Genomic DNA, 26,202 nt, shown 5'->3' on the forward strand with positions numbered 1-26,202 from the left:
AAAAACATACCGTACAATAAATAGATAAGCCCTAAAAAGGCGGCGTGGCACCCCCAGAATTAGTTTTTCACATATAAAGGGGTCGCACATAGGAATAGAATATTAAAAACATTAACAAAACAAAAACAAAGTCAAGAAAGAAAAAAAAACCTCGAAAATACGAACAGGATGGCCCAACCATATAGTACTAAATTGGGCCCATCCCAACAAGGTCTCTCTCGATCCCGCGCTGGATCATCATCGCTGAGTGCGCTTTTCATCCCAAGATGGCGGCCGCCACGTCCTCTGAAAGAGTTGGAGGATCAGTCGAAAATTTGACAGAAATAAGTGAAATCCAAACTGCTCTGGTGAAACTCTCAAAGGAAGAGGTGAGAACTGTCATGACTGTGAGAAGTGTGAATTTAATAAAATGTTTGTGTGTCTTCAAGTTATTGTATGGAACTTCAAATGCGAGTTTTAGGTTTTTTGATTTCGCCAACGCATCGGCCAACATTCCCTGGCCGGGGTCTGGGAAGTAGCTCCGCCGCTGGTGCCGCGGCATGCTGCTGCTGCATGCTGCGGAGTCCGGGCGTTTTGCCTGTGATTTTAATGAGAGGCGGGTGCTGTCGATTTGATGCCGCAAAACGGCGATACATTTAAAAGAAATTACAAATAAGATACATGTCATTTTTGTAGATGGCGAAATTAAACATATTAACATTGCAATTAAAAGGGCATGCCATTAAAAGTAGACAAATATATTCAACAAACAGTAGGTATGTGACAAAAAAAATGAAAATCCTCAAATCTCAATGAATTTGGTATCCTTTGAAAGCCCTTAAAAAGACCTTTCAAATGATACCAAGAACTCAAATTTTCATCAAGAAATTATAAAGTTATTCCAGTTTAAGTCGCGCATATTTATCCAAATTTGTGGTCATTGTCTTAATGTAAAGTCAATGGAGTGCATAACCGATTTTTGTGACCATTTTGAACCCAAGTCTTCAACGGGCTCTAACTTCTTTGTTTTTGAGCCCTTTGAAGTAATTTAGGTATCAATGGAAAGGTGAAAGAAAACTCAATTGATGTGTAATCATTTCACTTGGTAATTTTTCTTCTTATTATGTGTAAAATAATTTCTTTTAATTAATTCTAATTAATTATGCAAATTACAATTACTCGCCTCTTTTTTTGCCAAATGAAGGTGATAATGAGAGATAATTTGTATATAATTTAGTTGGCATCAACACAGCATCATGTAGATAATTTCCTAAATGAATTTGTTTAAAGTATTGTTTTTGTAATTTCTAATGTATTTCTTTGTTTTTCTGATATAAATTACAATTAGCTCTTTTTCAACTTTAGTATTGTGTACATGTATGTATGGGGTCTTTTTTTTTTTACAAATGAAAAATATCATTCCTTTTGTACATGTACTTTGTATGGTATAAAAATACAAGTGTGCTTTTCTGATGTATTTGATTGTTTCACCAATTCTTTATGTATTTTATTGTTTCAACAATTTGTTTATAGATGGATAATGTAGCTTTCATTTTGGAGACCGTGGGCATTCGATTCCAATTTTTTTTAGGAAGGATGAGCAGCAGAGTCTGAGGGTGTAAAGATGTAGCATTGCATGTAATTCAAGTATCAAGAAGGAAACATAAAAATTAAGCTTTGATATATGCATTTCTTAGATATGTATGATTACAACAAAGGCCATGTTCGAGCACTCCTTTTTTAATGAAAAATAAGTTCATATTCTAGCGTGAAATCACTGCACATAAATAAAGCTCTGAACAGCAACAAAAACAGGCATCAAAGCTCCAACACTCAAAAAAAGAGAACAAAAGTGACACAAAAACTTATACAAATCCCATTTCAACTTATGAACACAACCCCCCCCCCCTAAAAATAATTATAATAAAATAAAAAAAAATGAATAACATAGAAAAAAAAAATAGACAATAGAGCCATGTGGAAGTGAAATATTTCCTCTGAGAGTGAAAAATTAAACAACAAATTTTTTGCATTTTAATCATGGGCGGAAATTGGCCCCAAAGGTAGGGGGACGCTGGCATCGGCGGCGAAAGCCAACAATTTTAGGGGGGACCACCAAATTATTTTGATAATCAAAAAAATACACCAAAGGTTATCAACTAAAAATTATAGGGGGACGCAGAAAACTAAATTTGACAAGCAAAAAAAAAAGAAAAGAAAAAAAAAAGGTTATCAAAAAAAAAAAATTGAGGTGAGGGGGATCGTCCCCCACCTCAAATTAAGGGGGGGTACACTTCCCCCAGCTTTCGCCGCCTATGGATGCTGGCAACTGACAAGTTAAAAAAAAAAGTTTATCCCCAAACTGTTCATTTTAACCCGAAAAAGTTTGACCAAAAAAGAAAAAAAGAAAAAAAAAATGTATTATTGTTACATGTCCCCCTATTATTTTGGGTAGGGGGACGTGTCCCCCTGGGATTTCCACCCATGAATTTAATTTTAGAAAAGTCAACATTGATATTCCACTGTCAAAAGCAAATCCAGTTTCCAAATGAAACGATAATCAACCACCTAGACTCTTTGACTTGAGTCACATAACCTTGGGATGATAAAATCTTTCTGTGACAAATGTATGTATTAAAATCAATATCAGAATAATTATCTACGGTATAATGACAGAGATTTCCCAAAAAAGGCACAACATAATCATCAAGTAAGCAATTTACGATCTAGTTCAATCCAGCATGAACGACTCACTATCGACCGCTCCCATCACCCTGCCAACCGCAGGCGCATCGGGCAGCTCGACTGCCGAGAGACCGGCTGTGACAAGGGTAGCATCGCCCTGCCAACCGCAGGCGCATCGGGCAGCTCGACTGCCGAGAGACCGGCTGTGACAAGGGTAGCTGGCATCTCTTATATCTGGACTGCGCAACGTCAGAATCGCGTAAGTTTGGATTTTTTGATAATTCAAATATATTTCCAGTCAAATTGTATACCTAATCGGATTCTTGTTTTACTTACCATAAAAAATTTTCGAACATTTACGCGTCCAAAAATTTGATGAACTTTCAAGCTCCGATATCCACACTTTACAGGCGAGTTTCCACATTGAAACTTATATGTACAGAAAGAGCACATCTTCAGCTGTCTGTTAAAAGGCACGAGATTGCACCTACTATGTGCGCATGCGCATTAAACCCCATTTTCAATGAGCCTCCCAGACAGAGGCGATGCCACTCACAGCAAAACCCGCGCGAAAACCGTGCCACCAAAACCAGCGCTCGCGATGCCCCGTATTCGCACATAGCTACAAACAGTGATGTTAATTTCATTTTGTGAAAAGAATTTTAGAACAAAAAATATTGCAGAAAATCTTGACATGTTAAGTTGTGGACAGGTTACACTATAACTGTTAGCATGGTTAGTCTATTTGTCCAATTTAACTGCAGTAGGCTACAATGGCAGTGGTAATGTCAATAAAATGTTTTTAAAGTTAAACTTGTCACACAGTGGCAAATTGTCCATAGACTGTACAATGGATAGATTGTCTCTGCTCAGCGAATCGGAAACCACTGATTGGTCAATCGCGCAGATCACGTCATGGCTACGTGGTCGCCAAAATAATTCCTTTGGACTATGTGCAAAAGTATCGATAGCGATAACGATATCCGGTCACATTGTCTATGCAGAAAATAGTCTTGGTTTATGATCAGATCGCTTTAGTAGTATCAATTGAAAATAATCGTAATTTGGCAATTTTATGCATATTCTTGTGACGCTCCGAAACCCTGAAATCAATTGACTTTCAATTCAATTCAATTTATTGTTTAACCATCAAATACAAAAACAATACAAACAAATTGACAACAATGAAGGGAAATTACAATGATGGTAAGGTGACCCCGGAGAAGCAAGACTTATAAAAGGGGCCACCTGGTAACATATATATCAACAATTATCAAAAACACAAACGTAATAACACACTCATGCAGCCCCCCCCCCAATAAATAAATTAAAAAAAAAAAAAATTCTGAACTTGGTCTTCGGGTAAACCAAGTTCTACGATAACCTTCCGCAGGGTGTCAGACTTTGTGCATGTTGCGGTAGACTCTCCAAACTCCAATGAACACGATGCCATATCGACGCTAATTTGTAAGATTTTGACGGAAAAGCAAGAAGTAATCGAAATTCGCTTACCTGTGCGGTATTGGTGAGAAAATAGATCCTCCAAGAATACCTTTCACAATTCATATAAAATATAGGGAAGTGAAATTCTAGGTCAATTTTGGTACAAGGTGATAGAGAATTGCACACTTGTTTTAGTGGAATACTGTGTGGGGCAATGGAAGGATTGCAATGCACATGCTTACTATATTTTCATTCATAAATTGGATCTCGGCAGTGGCTGGATGACGTCATATAATAAGAAAAATGTACACGCCCACTTGTGTTGAACGCCCCGCTATCCGTTCTATGCAATTTGCCACTGTGTGTCATGCAGTTGTGTATCTCACAAAAAAATTTTAAAAGACCACTTGTGATATACAAAATCAAGCATTGTATTCTGACCGATTTTATCTGAGATGGTCTCACCTTAAAAACATGAAAAAAAGTGCAGAATCATACAAATAATGTGAGAGGATGAAAGTTTAAATAATTTTGATTTTATAAAATCTGTGTCAATGATAACATCTCAGAATAGACTAAGTAATCTAATCTTAATGTTTTAGTGTTAAAAAAGTGAGAATCGTGCATTTAGAGGTTCTGTAGATCTATGTCTAATCATTGAATCAATATTGCACCTCTCTAATTCAATTGCTATTATTATGTTGGAAGTCTGTCTTTGTGTATGATGGTAGCGACTGCATTTACTTGCTTTCCCAACTCCAGTAGTTTGAATCTATGTGAATAGCAGAGAATACCACTTGTTATGCTCTTCGGCTGATTTTCTTGCCTTTGCTTTTGATGCAGTGCTCCCAGTAGATTTTGATTTTGAGTGAGGGGTGGGGGAGAAGCGTATTGTCATTTCATTTAAGAACATAATGGCATCTCTGGGATGGTCAGAAAAGCTTTAGCGGAGCCAGATGAGGTTGATGATATGAAGATGAAGGGCAGTGTTCAGCAGGTACAGTTGAATCATTATCTGGCAGACTTGTAGTGCTTGGTTCTCCAGTGGCCGGTGGGTCCAAGGAAGGGGTTCACTGTCTTGTTTTCCCCGATCACCTGATCCTCCTTCTGTTTGGGTGACCATGAATCAATCAGTGGCTTTTGTACTTCACCTCAAGGCTTCCACTGGAGTGTGTACAAGAGGCAGAAGTGGTATGGCTTGCCAAAAGGGAATATTTACGTAACCATATGGATAGCGAATAAGGAAATTATATAAAAGTGCTCATCACTACAATAGCATCCACCTTGTTCACTCTACTTATAATGACCCTGTTCTTCCAAATGACCTTGCTGAGATGCCCCTTGAAGTTGCTGATGCTTGTGCCGTTTATAGATGTATAGTGTGAAGATCCTTAGTAGCAAGTTTCCAAGTCCTTTGATGGTGTTAGTTTGCACCATGGTCTGCTCACCAGTTGCTGTATCTTGGTACACCTGCTTGAAAGACCTCTTATGCTTCATGGTGAAGTGGTGGTAACCACAGTCATTGAATGATGAGTAGTACCTCCATCCATCTATGTATATTGTGGTCCCCTTGCAACATGGTGCTCGATGAGAGTGGTTGACAAGGTAGAAGATAATGTGGTTACTGGCTCTCTCCACCATCCCCAGAATCCACACCTCCCGACTCTTGGATAACCATGGTTATATTTGCAGTAATGTCCAAACAGGCTCTTGTTGATTTCTACATGACCTCAAAGCTTCATCTCTCCTCTAGGTGGTTGACCAGTGTCAGTATTCAGTCCTCGAGGAAATTGGCCTAGTTCTCCAATGTTCTCTTATAATTCATACCAAGTTAAATCGCAAGCAGCACCCATTCAATACATCCCAAACATGAAATTAATTTTTCCACATTTGTAAGATAGTATTATTGAAATCATTAAATACATTATAACGAAATACAGGCAATGCACAATATACATTAACAAAAAATCAGAGATATAAAGAAAACACTAACAAAAACAATACCAATTAAAGAAAGACTAAATATGGAATGGGGGGGGGAGCAAGGAAGATGCAGATATGATAATGTCTAAAAACAACAATTTAGCCTTTCTACATCTTAGATTGATTCTATAATTTTTGTTTCTGTTCGTAGTGTTCACATGAGCAAAAGACCTTCACTTCCTATTGTGAACCTTTGGATACAGAGTGGTGAATATTAATGGATTGAGTAGCTTTTGTTAATGCCTCCATGTAATGCTACCCTGGCATCTCCACACTTTTTTTTCTTTTATTGGTTGGCGACAAGCTTGTAATGCCTTTAAACTCTTGATGCATGGAAGAGGCAATTACAGTAAATTGCACTGTTAGAGCCTTTCATAGAGCATACTTTCATTCAGCATTTGTGAACTGAAGAAATCGATAGGATTTCTCCAGCAGGAAACATCTGTCAAGGGATCACCAAGCTTGTTACTCCATTTAGATCCTGGCATGATGTTAGAGAATGCAGGAAGAATCTGGATCTGGATGCTTACGGCTCAACACTCCTGAGGAGGAACACAACTCAGGGTGACTTCCCTGTTCAATAATGCTGGTTGGAAGAAAGTTACCATAGCATCTTATTTTGCATAAATTATGCAATAGCGTACTCTTCACCCATTGGTCAAAAAGGGTTTACAGCCACAAATTTCTATTGTGGGGGTGTTTCACTTGACCTTGAATTAATAATAATGAGGTCTTCTATCAAGGTATTCGTATCTCCTGGTACAGACATTCCAGGAATACATGGTATAGTTTCTCCCACATTCAAAAAGGTTGAGCAGACCTGTGAAATGTAAAAAACCTGCTCTGTCCCATTCCTCCACTTCCATTGAGCTCTCCCCACTCTGAAAACACTTCCGGTTTCCAATTCAATTAGGTTCAATTTAATGTTGCAAAGTTATAAAAATATTTCTTACAATTAAAATAACATAAAAATATTTATATTACATTTTATTTCATTAACACAAATTTGTTACACAAAGAATATTAATACACATTACATACACAGTACATTTATGCAATGTACACCAACACATGCATGCATTTATAAAATTCATCTCGATATATTTATATAATATTGACTGGCCTTGAGGGAAACATCAAATATATTGCCAGCAAAAGAATCATATTGGCCCGAGTCTTTAGACGAGGGCAATATGGGTCTTTTAAGGGCAATATATTTGATGTTCCCCGAAAGAAAAGCCAGTCAATATTTTTATTATCATCCAAATTTCTAGAGCAAAAATCGTGATAATGGTGATATTTCTTTTTAAAATAGTTATATTGTGTCTTGTTAATATAAGGGTCTAGGCTCTGCACTGTACCATTATGACGTACTTGCAAGCGCTTGGATCCAGTGATGTCTTTATTATGACGTATATTGTTGGCGCGCAGATCCTATGAAGCGTATCTCTTTATACGCATCCTCAAATGCCCGGATGTGAGACCAGGGAAAATACAAAGGTGTATTTTGCGTCGTCTCTGCATGCAAAGTAAGTATGCGCATTCAGACCGAGGAAAATACAAATAATATACCTATCCCTTCCCGATATTTATGAATCTTGGGCAATACGGATTTGTAAATGACCAGCTCAGATGTCTGATACGGGTGATAATGTCATATACAGACATACATACATGTACGCGCAAAAGCACACTCAACCATACACCCATTGATAAATACATATTACCTGTAATTTATATAGGGCCTATGTATACCAACACATACATTTTGAAAATTCATCTCAACATTTATTGTCTTCATATTATCTTACATATTTATACATTTGTACATAAACTGTATATATACATACAAAAGCATACTTATACCCGCCGTGACCATTGTGTATAACCTCAGAGTAATTATGTAAAATGCCAGTAATTGTGCTAATTCGATTTTGTATCAATTACTCTTTCAGCAATCAGTTACAGATGAGATTGATATGTTACTGGATCACCATGGCCATCTTGAGGCTAAAATGAACTCCTTGCATAGAATGGGGTACGTATATATCAGTCAAGGCTTGATTAGACTTGGTACTATTAGATTAGATTAGACTTGATTAGATGATTAGACTTGATTAGACTTACTTGTCAGCAACAATATCTACAACATTTTAGAGAAAGCCAGTGGAGAATAGGAGGTTACCAAAGTGTAGAAGAAGGGTCTTTTTGTATACTGGCATTTACTGACATGTACTGGCATTTATAAAAATGTTGACCAATTATATCCTCAAAACTTTGTCAAAAGTATATTATTAACCGTATCAGACATCTGAGCAGGGCAACTTTGAAACATTGTTGCCTGCTTAACACTGGGATCGAATGGCCGGTCAATAAAATTCCAATTGTTTATCCACGGGCCCAATTTATTGCCCGCTCAAGAAAGTAAATGAGAAAATGCGTGGAAATGTGGCGGGCAATAAAAGGCAGCTCTAACATCCGGGTATTCTACGCGTTTTGTACGCGTCCTTGAACCGCGCAGTGCTATACGTCATAATGGTAATGAAGTTGAGACAACGCTGGATACTGCGTCCCTAGGCCAGGGACGCGTCATTTCAATTACGTCACAATGGTAAAGTTCAGAAGCCCAGTCTGCTCAACATGAGAAACTAGATTCTCATTCTAAAAATTTAAAATATCTAAATTTTAACGATTTGGCTCTAGATGTCTGATTTGGTTAATAATAGCAATATTGACTGGCCTGGGGGCGAAAGGACATATATCGCCCTCACTAAATTGATATCACCCTCGTCTACGACTCGGGCGATATAAATCTAGTTTGGGCGATATATGTCGTATCGCCCCGAGGCCAGTCAATATTGCTTTATTGTTAATTTGTACAACTTGGACACAATTTTTTTTTATTTAATTATTTTTTTCTAGTATAATGTTCATTTATTCATTAAATGAACAAGATTTTTTTTTACCAATTGTTTTTTTGTTGTTTGTTCCTAGTCCCAACTTACAGCATGTGTCATTGGATGCCAAAAAGCTTAGTGGAATGATAGGCTGCACTTCAGAGCTAGCAGAGAATGTTAGCAGTAAAGTCAGACAGCTTGATCTAGCCAAGGTATGTTCAGACACATTTATAGCTCAACCTTCTTTTTTATGAAAAAAATAATTTTCAGTAGAGCCAGTACTGTGAATGGTGTACTGTTCTCACTAATGTGATATTACAAGTTCCATATTCACTTTCACATGATACAATCATCTTCCTTATGACAAATCAAATGATTATTTATTGCTATTCAAGAGTAAATCTTGCAAACGTATTTAATTATTTAGTTTTAATTAATTTTTTCTGTGAATGCTTTTCATGGGGTTAGCTATTCACTGATCTTAGCATCATGACAGTTGAACTTTTATTAAAAATTAATGACTAAAGAGTAATGTTTTTAGATTAAAAATGATTGTCTTTTAAAAAATTTCTCCCTTTAAACCTGTATCACAGAGTCGAGTTCAAAGTGCCATTCAGAGAGTCAATGATATCTTAGATTTAAAGGTAAGTATCCTGGGGGTGTTTCACAAAGATTTAAGTATGACTTAAGTCGCACTTACATGCTGACGTGTACATGATATGCAATGCGCAATCTTATTGATCAATATGCAGAAGTGTGCATCCATTTGCCATGATCTGACCAATGCGGTGATGTCTTTTATACCGCACGCAACTAGGCATTTAAGTGCGACTCTAAATCATACTTAAATCTTTGTGAAACACCCCCCTGGTACATTAAAATGCTCAGAATTTATATGCAGATGTGATGAATATGAAAGGATTTTTTTCAAGATCTTTTCTATTTGCTCTCTTCTTTTTTCTTTCCCTTTTTGATCCTGTTGACATTTTGGTTTTGAAGGAGCACAATTAAAATGATTATAAAGCATTTCAAAGAACAAACATAAAATCTTGGATGTGTTTGTCCTATTCAATTTTGCTGAGATTACAGTCTATATATATTTGGTCTACATCTCTATGAATAGACCAGTTTGACATCTTTGTAAATTAATGTCTTATTTTATTTTGGGGACCAGGTCTATGTCAGAATTGTCACTTGAATTATTTTACAATTATGTTTATTGCAAGACTTGTAAAAAAAAAATGCAGTTGACTACCGGTAAATGCATTGTATTTTAAGGATACACGTGACGATAATTCTTTTATCTTAACAAATAAATAGACTGTGATATTTTGATTCCATATTGCATTATTGTTTGTTTCTTTATTGTTTGCCTGTCAATCACCTTACAAACTTTAGAAAATGTCAAGAACAATCTTTGTTAAAGAAGTCTGTATAAAGTGTCAATATGCTTATTGATATGTTATTCATTTCATCTAATTTATTTCTATATCCAACAAACAAATACATTCCAGGTAACATAATATGCATTTAAAAACGATGTAAAGCATTGAGATTAATTAAGCAATGAGTTTTTAAAGTACAACATGCAGTTTATATAACAGGTTGGGAATGAAGGAGACTGCTGAAAAGTGGGGCTTGAAGATTGTAGTCCTCTCTAACTTAGATATATAAAGAACATCATGCTATAAAATGTGATATATATTACAATTATATACAGTGCAGCCCAGAAAAAACGAAACCGAGATTTAGTGATGATTTATCATGAATTAATCATAAATAAAATAGACATATGACCTACCAACGTAAAGCCTAGAATCTCCTCTTTCATCTGGTACTACTTAGATTATTCCTCATTCAGGCATGAGTGACCAAAAACAATTCAAAGAAAGGATGCCAAAAACTCATTTGGCGGGGGGTATCTAAATTTAAAAAAGAAAGTCACATGACTAAAAAGTTCAATATCTGCTCTTTCATTTGATACCTTAATCACAAAAAATGGTCAAGAAGTAAAAAAGTTATGATCCCTCGAAACAATGCTTGTATTTCCATAATTTCATTAAATAAACGTGTTTTCACCAGTTTCCTGCAGAACCTATCGCACGGTAACAAAGGAGTTAATGCATGGCTGATCGTCAACAAAACGGAGCGTCGAGTGACTTTGAAAGCTAGCCTGTAAAACCTCTTCATTTTATGAAATTATTGAAATTCAAGCCTTATTTCAAATAACCAGAACTTTGTTATTCCTTGACCATTTTCTGTAATTGAGGTATCAAATTAAAGAGCAGATATTGAACTTTTTAAAAATGTGGTTTTCTTTTTAGAACCCAGATACGGCCCGCCAGGTGACTTTTTGTAATCCCCTTTTCAAATTGTTTTTGCTCACTAATGCGTGAATGAGAAATGATTTAAGTAATTTCAGATGAAAGAGGAGATTCTAAGCTTTAAAATGGTCCGTCATTTGTCTATTGTATTTGTGATTAAGTTCTGACAAATCATTGATAAATCTCGGTTTCGTTTTTTGTGGGACGCACTGTATAATGACTGAGACACATATTGACATCACAGCCATAGACTCTATTTTCACCAATTCTCTGGCCCATGCTGCATTATGTAATTTGTTTAATATCACTTTTGCAACCACCATAGTTTTGTACTGATGGAGTTCAGACAGCTTTGCAATCCGAGGACTATGAAAAGGCAGCTGGTCACATCCATCGCTATCTCACCCTAGATGAGAAGGTCCTCAAACAGGCATTACCAGATGCAAGGGAAGGTAAGGCGATCAGGGCCCCGTCTTACAAAATGTTGTGATTGATCCAATCAATCACAACGTCAGCATCTATTTTGCATGTTTGTTCAAAATCATTTTAAACTACGATGTATATTCATGCATTTATAAATTTACTGTGCTTCTCTTTGTTTACGAAAGACATTGTGCAAATTTCGTGTAGAAAAAAGTTATGACACTGATGGATTTCCATAGAGTTACGATTAATGGGATCATTTGTACTTCTTTATAAGACAGGCCCCAGGACACCATCTTACACAGACATACGATTTATCTGATCAACCACAACCATGGAAATCAAGCAATGCCAACAATTAAAAATCCCATGTTCAAAATGTTTCCAAGATATGTTGTATACTCTTACATTCATTATTGCCTTTGTAATTTGGTGTGCTCATTGTTTGCAAAGGACATTTTGCAGTTTTTTTGAGGAAAAATCATGACAATGATGGATTTCCATATACTTGATCAATTATAAGATGGGCCCAGATAAATGTCAGTCTGTCTTGAGTCTTGACCCTTCATAGACTCGGTGGAAAGCATTGGAAGTACATGTATTTATGATGTGGCTGGCATCTTTAGAGCTCAGTCAGTGTTGTCCCATCGCATTATTTGCCTGTATTTGTCCCATCACATTCAAACAGTGTCAGACTAGGGATAGTTAGATATTGACTTTACCATATGATCCAATGTGGAGAATATGGATAACATTACATTATGACTATTGTCTCAAAAAAACACCTTGATTCTACCGTGGAGTATTTGACAGTATCTGAACAAAGGTAAAACTCTCCATGAAAGTTGACTTTTAACTGTTTTTAGGTTAACAATTAATGTTGGTAAAACTGCTGGAACCAACAATGACTTCTGACATGATCTGGATGAATGATTGCCATGCAGCCATCTTTCTGTACACAAGCTGAAGATGGATATTATTTACATTCAGGGTCCTGTCACACAAAAATGTACAACTGATTGTACAATTGATTTTCACAAGTGATTGTATGTAATGGTCAATAGAATCAATCATCTAAATTCGTTTTACGATTAATTGCTCAGCTTTGTGTTATGGGGTCTAGATTGTAACTGGTGCTGCACATAGCAGTTTACCATGCATTTATCATTTCATGTGTCATGTGTATGTGATGCAGTCTGATGAATCATATACGTTGTAGACAACCTTGAACTCAACTGGAAATCCTCAAGGATTTATCAACTGTTACATGAAATACGTTCACTACTTCTTTACAGGAAGCAGCATCGATGCATCCCTCAAGGTACTTCATGAAGGAGAACAGAACCTGAAGGCATTGGTCAGGAAGAAGCTAGACCAAGCCATCAGTTCCTCCGACAGACCTTCTGTAGAACGCTTCTTCAAGATCTTTCCTTTGCTGAATCTTCATGAAGAAGGCCTGACCAAGTTTTCTACTTATTTACAGGCTCAGGTAAAGGCATTATCAATTTCAGCAAGCAAATTGTTCTCAAAGGTTGAAATCATAAAAATGGTGCATTAAAATTTGTAAGTCCTTTGTTGTAATTGAGGAGGAGGGGAGTGGGAAAGCAAAGAGGAAAGAGGGATGGAATCACCCTTTGCTTTCTCAGTCATCAAATTTTTTTCTGTTTGACAAAACTTCTCTGAATTTTTCACATAATATGATGTGCAACAAACATGCTCATGTATATCCTGATGCTTTATTGTTTTGGAAAATACTTCAAGATATAAATTTAGCACCAGCCTATCAATATGCCCTTTCATTAATGACATCTTTGGTTTCATAAATCCTGCATATTCAATAGACAGTGAAATATACCTTCCTGCTTGTTTTCCCCACAGATTGTGAGTAATGCAAGGGAACACCTTGAAATAGCGTCCAGTGTTGATAGCTCTGATAGAAGAGCTGGTGTATTGTATGCAGATGCTCTGACAAACCTCTTTGAAGACGTCGGCAAGATCATTGAAGTCCATCAACCACTTGTGGAAACATATTACGGTGAGTAGGATATAGATTTTATTTACCAATCTGGAGCCAATAGTCTTGTCAATCATTTCAAAGTTTCAAAGTTAAGTTCAAAGTTGCTTCAAAGTTTATGTTCAAATTCCCTGAAAAATCAACAAATTACCAACTTTTCAAGATTCGCATTATTCAAAACAAATTCAGATAATTATTGCTATGATAATAGTATTCCAGCTCACATTGTAGCGTGATATTAGTTTGATTAAATTGTCGCAAAATATTTTGAATCATCATTGATGTGTGATATATATTTCTTGGCTGGCAATAAAAGAGGCATCAAGTATAACTGCAAATAGGTGGGAATACAGCCATTAAATCTTTGTATTTACAATATCTCAATTACATTTTGTTTAATTCCATATTAGGTCCTGGCAAATTATTAACATTGATAGAGTCTCTTCAGAAGGAATGTGATAAGCAAGCCCAGAAGATTATCAATAAGTTTGTAGAACAGAGAGAGTTTAGTAGGAAGTCGCAGCAGGTTCAACAAAGCTTCAACAGGACAACCTACAAGTCTTCTAATGTCCATGACAAGTGAGTTTTATCATAAGCTGTGACTGGTTTCTGAATATGCAAAGGCAATATTGTATTTATTCCAAGTGTTTAGCAATGAGTTTTTAGCTAGTCTAAAGATATTATGATTTTGTTTTGAATTAGTATTTGTTAAGTGCATCTCACATCGCTACATCTGTAAATATTGTAGTACATTGAACTACTCTTTTTTTTTTTTTACAAGAAATAAGATAATTTTCACTCAATTACCTGTAAGATACAAATATATAATAATTAACAAATGTCATTCATTAAGAAATTAGAGTTAGAATTACTTTAATTATTGTAATGAATTGACTTGTGCAATGTATATAACTTTTTCCCCCTCCTCTCTTTGTATTTACATTGTCACAAGAAAGCATTTTATCAATTTTTCATAACTTCTTTACAATGTACTGAATATCTTTATTTATCTCTTAATCTGATGAACAGGTTAGACCCTAGAGATCTTGATGTGTTACTTGCAGAGTGTACCTTACTGAATGCACGGACAGAACTCTACCTTAGATTTATCAGGAGGAGAGTTACAGTGAGTCTTACTTTCTTTTCTTTTTTTTTGGCCACTCTAGTGGATATACAATGTATTGGTCAAACTATTTATGCATGTTTCTTACAAATTAGAGAGAAATGCCATTATCAGCTATTAATAGGTTTGGTCAATTTTCACTGACTTTGAATTTCAAGGTGGATTTCCCTTTAAAAGGGTGTAGGTAATTTTCTGGAAGCTTGAATAAATCAAGCTTTTATATGCACGGCATCACAGAACTCTGTGTGGTTCAATAGGTGAGGTAACAAGAATAGGAATGTCTAAAATTGAATTATATGAGCAAGGTATCTATGACTGAAAAGTGCCATTCATGAGATGACTCTATGGTACTCTTATATAATACAGCCTTCTATGAGGGAAAACCCACCAGGCAATTCCGGTCACTTACACCTTTCATGTATATTTGAATTGTATGATCATTCTCTTGATACTCTGGATTTTTAGAACAATCTTATATAAATAATAAAAGTTACATTTATATAGCGCATTACATTAACATTTCAATGCGCTTTACAATAACAAATTAATATACAGGTATATAATACTTTACAAAAATCTAAGTTCAACATACATTCATAATATCACTGATATGCTTTTATAACATATGCATCTCATGTTGTAAAAAGTTATCAGATCACTCTAAATTATGATACAATAACATGTCAAGCATCTTGTCAGTATTTTTCGCTTAAAAATTCCCTGTCAGCTAATCAGTTGGAAGAATGTCACTGGCCTAGTACAGTTATGGTGGAAGCCAACAGAATATGTCATAACAATATGCACTCTTTGTGTTATTTTGATTTGTAGAGTGACATAGAGGTTTGTGACGAGGATGGCCCCGTCAAGGAAGAGAGACTATCTTGCCTAGAACGTATGCTACGTGACTGCACCCTCAGTAGACGAATGCAGGAGATCATAGGTAGCTACATCGTCATGGAGGAATACTTCATGAGAGAAACGGTTATGAAGGTGAGCAGGAGCTTATTAGATGTTGCTTGATCTACTTTTTTAATTCTGGACAATTAGAGCCATTTGTGGTTTTCTGGATTGTCTTGTCATTTATCGTTATGAAGGGTTTGGCCAGTGATTGTAGAGTTAAAACTAAGGACATATATAATAGCTGTTATTACTTGATAATCAGGCTGTGAAGGTTAGCACAGTATGTTCAGAATTTGAGGTCACATGATCAAATGGTCAAAGGTTTAGGGTCACAAAGGTCACTAAATACTTGAAAATTTAGTTTGCGCAATAATTCATATCTTCAAACCAGTTTCTTGTTTGTATAGTTGAGATAATATGATCTGATGAAATTTTGATATAATGTTATATGTTAAAAGTCTTGCTCTATAGAGATATTCATTTCAGCTTTGTCTGGTCAAGAATCTAGTGCAGTTTAGCTACATTATGTCAGCTTTGTTTACATGTTTCCCATGTCTCTTTCATTGAACAGGCAGTGAATATGGATATAATAGAGCCAGGTACGCATACATCAAGTATGGTGGATGATATCTTCTTCATTCTCAAGAAGTGTACAAGGTGAGTTTCCATTGATGCCCAGGACCAGGGGGTGTTTCACAAAGATTTAAGTATGACTTAGTCGCACTTAAATGCCGACACGTACATGATATGCAACATGTGATCTTATTGATAGATACGCAGTAGTGCGCATCCTCATGGCAACTCTGACCAATGCAGTCAAGTCTTTCATACCGTACGCAACTCGGTATTTACATGAGACTCTAAGTCATAAACAGGCATTAAACAGATCATAACATACATCTTATATCATCTATTGAGCAATATCTCTTATAATGGAAATTACATTGAAGTGGCAGTCTGTTTTTCTTTGTATCTATTGATCCATTCATTCATCCATCCTACTATCTATCTATCCATCCATCCATCCATCCATCTCAATTCAATTCAATTCATTTTATTTCCACAATTCAATAAAAATTACATCAAAATTGCACAAAGTGATTCAAAGAACAATGAATAATACAATACATAGACTTACTTGGTACAAAAACAAAAGGATAAACAAAGTACGGAACATTAACAGAATATTAAAAAGTGGAGGGACAAACAAAGGCCTGGGGCCTATCAAAGGCTTGTCCCCAACATATAAAGATAACATATGACTGATCATAAACAAACAAGCAAATAAACAAACATAAAGCAATAAAGTTATTCAAAAATTAAAAATAGAAGTAAAATCAGGGAGTATAAGAATTAATTAGATTATTTATGTACATCTTCTTAAACCTAGACAATGTAGGGCAACTCTTCATATCAGAATCTAAACAATTCCATAGCTTTGGACCAGTGAAAATGATTGTGGACCGAGAAAACTCATATTTTTATCTATATTATCTATTATCTAATCTATCTAACTTTCTCTTCCATTAATATTCATGTGTATGTTTGATTGATTGATTTATTGATGCAAAATTTTTAAGTAAATTGACGAACCTATTCACTTGATTAATCATTTATTTTTATTTATTTATATCACCTGACCATGCCTCTTATTTGTGAATATTTTTCTGGATATTTGATCAGAATATTTGTATATATTAGTAATAGATAGGACTTGTAATGCGCCAAATCCACTCTGCAGATTGCCCAAGGTGCAGTGAAAGAAAAAAGAGATAAAAGTACAAATACATTGATAAATTAAGGAACAATTAAGAGTAGGAAGCATTGAATAGACACGTCTTATAAAGGTAGTGTTTGAATGTGTCAATGGAAGTGCAATCACGGATTAATTCCAGTGTACAGGGCTAGCGTGATCAAAAGCCTGTGCCCCCCGTGTCTTAACAGATTTAGGAACAACTAGGGAAACAGAGTTGGATGAACTAAAGATGTGACAGGAGTGAATTTGTTAATTAGATTAATATTGTATTGTGGAGCAGAACCGTTGATTGCATGGAATACAAGGAGAAGGATTTTGAAGATGATGCGATCGTTGACCTTTAACCGATTCAGATATTTCATGTGTATATAATCATCTTTTTTCACTATGACAACAAGTTGACTACATCACCACCTCGTCATTCATGTTTATTTCTTTGCATTCTTTAGGAGAGCTGTATCCAGTGGGAGTGTGGACTGTGCGTGTGCAATGTTGAACCACACTAGTACGTTACTGGAGAGTGACTATCGAGATGTTTTATATGGCAAGTTGAGGGCGGGCTTCCCATCTGGGTCATTTGACGTCGGTCAGGCGTACAGTATGCTCCAGCAGGGCCGGCTTCCTACGTCAGCCTCAGATACAAATGCTGCAAAACTAGAATTTCTGGTGAGGATGAAAGATTGTTAATTCATTTTGATTTTATTTGATTTAATTTAATTCAATTTGATTGGATTTGTTTGCTGCATCTGAACTGGATTAAATTGATTTATAATTATGTGCTCTGCATTAAGTAAAGCAATTAGGACATGTGACTAGTCATGTGATGATCAAGTCACCACATCAACATATGAAAAAAAATTGCACAACACAATACTCTGCAGCATACTATAACTTCCAGCCTTTTGTCGTATGACATGAATTATGTTAGTCGGCTGCATTCTTAAAGGGGAATGAAACCTTTGGAAGAAGTAGGCTTGTATCGTAACAGAAAAATCAAAGAATATTAAAGAACAAATAAAGTTTGAGAAAAATCAGACAAATAATGAGAAAGTTATGAGCATTTGAATATTGCATCACTTATGCTATGGAGATCCTCCCATTGGCAATGAGATAATGATGTGTGATGTCACATGTGAACAATTTTCCCTTTGATGGACTATAAAATACCCTCAAAATGTCTCTTTTTGCTTTTCTTATGGTGATACAAACTCTTTCTTCATGACTTATTCTTTGAAAATCTGTATTACTTTCCCTCATATTTAAAGAACACATGATCTACTGATAAATGTGATAAAAGAGGCAATTAAAGTGGAATATATACTAAAGTAATAGGGAGAGTTGTAGAGTTGTTCACAAGTGACATCACACATCTTTGTCTTATAGATTTGAATTAAAGATGTAAGTGCACAGTGCATACATAGCTTGAGATAAGTATGCTATATTTGCTCTATTTCGTTCAAAATGAATTGAAATGAGTTTTGTCTTGCCTGCAAATCCAAAACTTTTTTTTGAAATTTCATAACTAATTTTGTTCCTATTCCATGACATGAAGAAACAAGTGTCATTATCATCTGGCCACCTCACGTGTGGTTCAGGTTACCAAAGGTCATTAGAACTTTGACATTTGGTATTAATATCAAGATATTTAATTCAATATTTCAGGTTACCGGGTCAAGGTTATTTTTGATAAAAAATACTGAATCAAATCAAATGAAATGAAGTTTGTCTGAGATAATTATAAGATACAAATAAAATGAATAATACATTTCTTGCTTAACAAACCTATAAATGTATTACATGATTATGTTTTCCCTCTCTTTTCGAAATATTATTCATCTTAGTTCTTTTCAAAATTGGGTTTATGTTAAATCATACATAATGCAGGTGAGACTAGCAGAGTTGTTCCACTTGTTACAATAATTTATTTCCTTAAAATGAGATCAGTGAGCATCAAAATAAATTCAAGATAATGAGAATAGACTTTTCAGAGTCAATGAACTTGACCCTATTTCAGAAAGCAGAAAAATCACCCCATAACAGTTTGATTGACAGGTTGTAGATTGCAATGTACATTACACAGAACATGCTTCTGTGAAATGTACACAAGAATTAAACAGAACAATGGTTACAGGATGTGTGTATATTACATGAGGGTTGTTGATTACAGGAGGTTTGTAGATTACAGGAGATGGGAAATGTACAAGAAATTAATTGGGTCTTGATTAATTTGTAAACAAGAAGGAATGTAATGAACATTGGTCATGTGATCAGTCAGGGAATGAAAGCAATCCCATCTCTCCCTCTTTTCTTAATGAAGGAATTGATTTGTGTTTTTAGACTATTGGGATGTTGCAAGAAGCTTTTGTCAATTGTGTCAATCGTTCCCGAAATCAAGCATATGCCATGCAATTGATTGCTAATCTACTCCATGAAACAAGGAGTGTAGTGTGATTTGCCTCCATTAAAAACAAGGAGTGTAATCTGATTTGCTGTAGCTGAAAGTGATCAATCAATTGTAAAATTGCAACAGAATATTTGCGATTGATTGCAAATATTTTCTTGGAACACCACCTATGTCTTATTGAATTTGAGAATGAAAGCCTTATATTAATGATGAGAACAATGATTATGTTGATGATGGCTATGACAGGGACGACTGAGAGGATGGTGATAATTTTAATGATTATGTTGTTGGTGATGGTAATGATGGTGATTTAATACATGAGTATAATTGGGAGAATGATTTTTATCATTGGGAAAACATATTAGAAATTAATTAAAATCTTTTATTTACGATAATAGCAGCATTTTAAAAATCATAGTTCATTTGTATTTCTCTCTAGACTACCCTGAACAATGTAGAAGTAAGTATAGAGTACACACAGACACTCAAGAAGAGTCTGGTAGAGGAATGTGCAAGTCTAGTCAACCAGAATGGTGGAATGAGCAAAGATAAGCTGGATATGTGCCTTAATGAACTCACAACACATACACACAAATTTAAAGATGTTCTTGAGGTGAGTCAATTGTTGTGATGGCATACTATTCTGAAATTTTGCAAACTATTTTCATTTAGGAAAAATTGTCTGAAAAATATCAGGGTTCCATTTCATAAAGACTTGTCATAACAACAAACGCACAATTTCTGTAACAAGTTTACTATCAGCCAGATTTGAATGAATTCAGGAGCTTTAACCCTAAATAGACTGGGCTATTTCGATGCCTAAGAAGACTGGGGGGGGGGCTGATTCAGCCCCCCTTATGATCTCGGCCGTCGATCGCGTGATCGCGACGAAAATTGGCACACGCGTTACCCATGGCATTATCTACAAAACTATAACATCAAATTCTGCAAAAAATCTCATGTTTCATTAATTATGCTAATTTATGCGTAAAATCATAAGTTTGCTGTAATTAATAAAATAATGCCCCTGAAATGCTAATTTTTGTTTCACATACTCTAGATAGGCATCTGATCAAATTTATTTTTAAAAAATTTCAACATCACATTTATTTTCTTATGTATTCTATTGTTTTCTAAATTTCTTATGTATTTCTTTGTTTTTCGACTTTTTGTTTTTTATTGTTTTTTCAATGGAAATTGTTGGGGACTTTATTTTGACCATAAAAAATATAAAATTAATTGATTTTAAGCAGTAAAAGGAAAAATAATGATACATTTATGAATTTTGGCTAAAAACACTATTTGCATTGGATTTGTACACAAATTCACGTTTTTGAGTAATTTTGGGTCTGCATGCACTTACGAAATGTTGTGTAATTTCCGAACCGCGTACCCGGGGGTCACAATTTTGGTCTCAAAAGTTGCGCGAGACTTGAAAGTAAAAAGTCAGCGAGCGACGCGGTCAAAAAAATTTGCGCGGCAGATTTATCGCAAAAAATGTCGAGGGGGGGGGGCTGATTCAGCCCCCCCCAGTCTTTTTAGGGTTAAACTGTTATTGCAAATTTGTTATTATAACAAGTTTTATGAAACGGGCTCCACTGTTCGGTTTCATAAAGACCTTTTAATGATAACAAATATAAAATTTCTTTAACAAATATACAGTCAGCCAATCAAATGAAAGGATTATGGTAGCTTGTAACTGTTATTTCAATTTTGTTATTATAACAAGTTTTATGAAACAGTATACACTATTCTGTTTCATAAAGACCTGTTATGATAACAAATACAAAATTTCTATTACAAATTTACCATCAGTCAATCAAGGGAAAGGATTATGGTAGCTTTTAACTGTTATTGCAAATTTGTTATTGTTACAAGTTTTATGAAACAGGTTCCAGGGCTCTGTAATACAAATATTTGCGATGGATTGCAAATATGAAAGAACCGCACTGATTGGCTCCCAGTCAGTATTTTGAACAGAGTGCGCATGCAACGATGATCTTGATTGGTCATTGGTATTTAGCGATTGATTGCAAACCTTTGTGTTACAGAGCCCTGATTTGACAATTTTCCCAGTTAAAATTGGCTAAGGAGCACTTTCGACCAACTATTACTATTTTGGTCAATGACATCTTTCATGCAACGGTTGCCGGGAATTAAAATTTGTCAGCAATTCAGTTCGAAAAAAAAATGAGCTCATCAATCCCAAATTGCTTTCTTATTTTCTTTATCTAATGCTTAATTGTGATTGTTCATTTTATAACATGTTGATTATAACATATACAGATGAAGAAAATACCTGAATATACTTAGACGAAATAGTGAAAATTGTTTGGGAATCTATAAAATTATTTTCTGCCTTCCACTTTTCATCTGTGTGCTCTTGGATGGTTTTAAAGAGTTAAGGCTACATATTTTGAAGAATTATAATTACACAGAATCTCATTTTCTGCCATTCTCACTTCTAAATTCAGTATGGTCTAAGTCAACTCAATACCAGTGCTATCAAATCAGATGGTACATTTGTTGTTGTCTTCCTATCATTGAGCCATAACATCAGTGAAGAAGAGTTCTTTAATTCTTTTCTTTCTTTATTTTAGTATGGTCTAAGTCAACTCAATACCAGTGCCATCAAGCCAAGAATCAAACCTATGGTAGATGTCTTCCTATCAACGAGTCATAACATTAGTGAAGAAGAATTCTCAAACTACGAAGCCAATGATCCTTTTGTACAGGATTTCATCATGAACCTTGAACAGCTGCTTAATGAATTCAAAGTAAGTCTTTAATCTTATGCTTTCTTAGCTCTATTTTAACGTAAAAGCCAATTATTTTGACATAAAAGAGACCCTAACCTTACAAGCCGTACATTTTAAGGTGTTTGTAACAATATCATGTTTACTGTCCGAATTGATGATTTATAATGCATAAGTGTAATGCTCACTGTGACATATGAACAGATAGTAAGATGAATGAATAAATATCATCTGAACTTTCTTCATCTAACATGGTGACACTTGAGTCTATGAGGAAAAAAATAGTCCACAAGGTTAATAAGTAGAGAATTAGTCTTGATATTTTTACAGTTCTTTATGAGAGATATTTTCATTTTTGTATCTTTTCTCAAAATATGTTGTCAAAGATATTTTCAAAATTCAAAGTCAAATTCTGATAGCCACCTTTTCACTAGATTACATACACTAATATCACTAGTTTAAATCTCCTCAATACTTGCCCTATTTCCCATTCAGGATCTTCTAACATCCAGTAACTATGATGCCTTGGTCAGCCTCTTGACAAATGAAGTCACTGTGCAGCTTGAGAAAGCTGTTCTTAAATCAGTCTTTAACAGGGTAAGTATTACAAACATTTATCAACCATCATTCATTATTGCTTAGTCACAGCCTGATTTGAACCAGATTTACATCCAATAAGTTTTTATCCATTATCTTCATTTTCTCATAATTTAGAGAAAAGAATTAAAGCAATCATATTAGGTCTTTTGTTAAATGTACTGTAAGCCCTAATTACCAAGCAATGAGGCATTCCTTGTCTATTTGCACATTTTTTTGTTAGCTCATCCACCCAAAACTCACAAAAAATGCTTCTTATTTATTTGTTAACCAATTTTGAAGTTTTGTTGTTCCATCTGAGAGCTACATGAGGTTCACCAGGGTTCTACACAGAATTAAGAAATTTTGACTAGAAAATTATTCATGCTTATTTGTACAAAATTTATTCATAACAATGCTTCTTCTCTGTCATTAATTCATAAATTTTAATTCTGTTTCCTCAATTTATGTCATCAATAAAATTCACTACAGTGTAAACTGGACTGAAATTAAAATTTGTGTTAAATTTCTTTGCGAGATGCCGGATGAGCTCCACATCATTGATTTGCTAGTTTTGAATGTTTATTGCTCTGTTTCTTTCTGTTACTCTCTCGCTCACCCTTTCTGTTTGTCTTTCTGTCTCTTTCTCACTCTCTCTCTCTCTCTCTCTCTCTACCTCACTATCCACTGGCTTCTCTGGCATTTGACCAATCTGTTTACCTTCTTACAGCTTGGTGGTCTTCAGTTTGACAAGGAGTTGAGGTCACTGGTGGGTTACCTGACCTCGGTCACCCAGTGGACGATAAGAGACAAGTTTGCCCGGCTGACACAGATGGCTACCATCTTGAACCTAGATAGGGTAAGTAGTGCTTCTTAATTCTGGTCGGACAGAAACGTCAGTGCTAACAGAGTAGTAGACCCAGTCACATCTTTTGGATTGTAGTGTCACACGTTGATCCAAGGTGTAAATAATGCATTGTTGTGACATCAGGCAATGCTGTGATGTTACAGAGTGTATCTAAATAACTATTAGATTGCAATGAACTCTGCTAGTATGGTCAGGTCCCCCATGTCTGCGCGATCTCCCAAGTCTGCGCACCCGCGTATCTGCGCGATTCTAGTAAAAGAAGATACGCAACGAGCACGAACTTTACACATGCAATACAAAGACAGGTATTCATTAAAAAATCCGACTCAAAATGATGGAAAAATAATGAATTTAGGGCATTTGGTGTGACGGCCTCAAAATACTGCCTTTCTCAACAAAATCCCCGAATCGTGTGCAAAGTGAATGAGTGCGCAGACATGGGGTACCATTTTTTTTTCAATCTGAAAATGACAGCCCGAGGTTTTTTCAAGAAAACCCTACATTTTCTTTCATTTTTTAATGAGAAATTTGGTACACTTACTTATAATAATATAAGGAACATTATTAACTGAAAGATTTCGTAAAATAAGAAGAAATTCATGTTAAATCTTAACTCAAATTGTTAGGTGCGCAGACTTGGGGCCCACCATCATACAGATTTGATTGTTTGAAATTGAAGTATGCCGCATTTACTGTAGGGTGGTTAGAGTCTTCTGATAAAGTAAGTGTTAAGCACAATAGTATCATTATTGTGAACGCTAGTAGTTATGACATTTTCTTTTCTGTAATAGGTGACTGAGATTCTGGATTACTGGGGATCAAACTCAGGACCTTTGACCTGGAGGTTGACCCCTGCAGAGGTCAGACAAGTGCTTTCTTTAAGGTCAGTTTGGTGTCATGACACATTTTTCTCTTTCCTCTCTCCATGACCATACAATTTACAATAAAAACTATTACTTATTGCTCAACTGCAGTATTGATGTACAGGTATAAACACACCAATAATTGAAACATGGCTGTGGTTAAAATTTTGTTGGTGAATACTTTCTAAATTCCATATTTTGTAGTTTTGGTCTAGCTGAAGCCAGGGTAATAGTAATGATAATAATTTTACACATCTGACTATATTATTTCTAGACAGACAGTGCTTGTATATTCATCTAAATAGTAGAAGTAAAGTACTATTTTATAAACTGAATATATTGGGATTTTTTATTAGATGTTATGATAAATCAAGTTTTGGGTTTATTTTGTACCGTAACTCAGTAATATAAAGTACAATATGTAATAAATGCATACACTGCATTTTTTGTGATTGATACATATAAAGTGCATTTGTAATGATATTTAATCATGATGTATTTTTTTTTTACTTACTCCAGGTTAGACTTCCGATCTGAAGATATCAAGAGGTTAAAACTATGAGCTGAATGCCATATTACTTTATAAAAGGATGGTAAAAATATATTTTTCGTCTACAAGACTTCAGAGTATTAATTACCCGGAGTGTCAATATCCATTTGCCATTAGCTGCACTGCGATATGGAAGAATAATGAATGTTTGAGTAGCGATAGTGCAAATTAATTACTATGTTGGTTCAAATGGAATATCATGTTTTTGTATCAGGAAATCATGTTAAGAGACAGTTCCAACAGCCAACAGTCTAAATAAGACTTTTTATTTAGAGAGGGTTATGTTCCAATTATCAGAGTACTGTTAGGGGAAATGTTTTCAATTGGTCAAGTATCCCAAGCATTTCCTTCCATTGATTTCATGGACAGAGAGACACTTTACATCCTTATGGTTGCCGTTTGGCAGTACTGTCAACTAGAGCATGGATGTGCATGGCACCACTCTGCCAATATTCCATAATAAGCCTTTCATGAACAGTGAAAGGTCATTCGAGATAAACCAGTGAAGGGGTCTTCAAATTCTTTTCATCACATCCACGCCGTAAAGTAATTAAAATTTCATTGGTATTTGACTGTAGCTCAAACATTAATCAATGTGCCAAAAGCGGACAATACAATGAAACTTTTCCAAATTTGATCCCAGACATATTATTCTCGT

General features: G+C 35.2%; 1 protein-coding gene across 1 annotated transcript; it reads left to right on the top strand.

The window, feature by feature from the left end:
* Positions 1-247: 247 nt before the first annotated feature.
* On the top strand, positions 248-25,747 carry LOC121407563 (conserved oligomeric Golgi complex subunit 4-like). Its single transcript, XM_041598701.1, has 18 exons — positions 248-368; positions 8,046-8,128; positions 9,085-9,199; positions 9,581-9,631; positions 11,637-11,763; positions 13,030-13,223; positions 13,613-13,769; positions 14,159-14,327; positions 14,778-14,874; positions 15,700-15,861; positions 16,343-16,428; positions 17,977-18,193; positions 20,371-20,544; positions 22,532-22,708; positions 23,183-23,284; positions 23,994-24,122; positions 24,923-25,014; positions 25,514-25,747. The coding sequence occupies exons 1-18, from the start codon at positions 267-269 to the stop codon at positions 25,554-25,556; spliced, it is 2,277 nt and encodes a 758-aa protein (XP_041454635.1). The 5' UTR covers positions 248-266; the 3' UTR covers positions 25,557-25,747.
* The last annotated feature ends 455 nt before the right edge of the window (positions 25,748-26,202 follow it).

This window comes from Lytechinus variegatus, chromosome 2 (assembly GCF_018143015.1).
Source record: "Lytechinus variegatus isolate NC3 chromosome 2, Lvar_3.0, whole genome shotgun sequence".
NCBI classification, from domain to species: domain Eukaryota; kingdom Metazoa; phylum Echinodermata; class Echinoidea; order Temnopleuroida; family Toxopneustidae; genus Lytechinus; species Lytechinus variegatus.

Bases quoted from the DNA above. Each gene is read 5' to 3' on its own strand.
- LOC121407563 (XM_041598701.1), top strand. From the start codon at position 267: ATGGCGGCCGCCACGTCCTCTGAAAGAGTTGGAGGATCAGTCGAAAAT. The intron at 18,194-20,370 runs GTGAGGATGAAA...ATTTCTCTCTAG, and splicing joins CTGCAAAACTAGAATTTCTG to ACTACCCTGAACAATGTAGA. The intron at 22,709-23,182 runs GTAAGTCTTTAA...TTTCCCATTCAG, and splicing joins AGCTGCTTAATGAATTCAAA to GATCTTCTAACATCCAGTAA.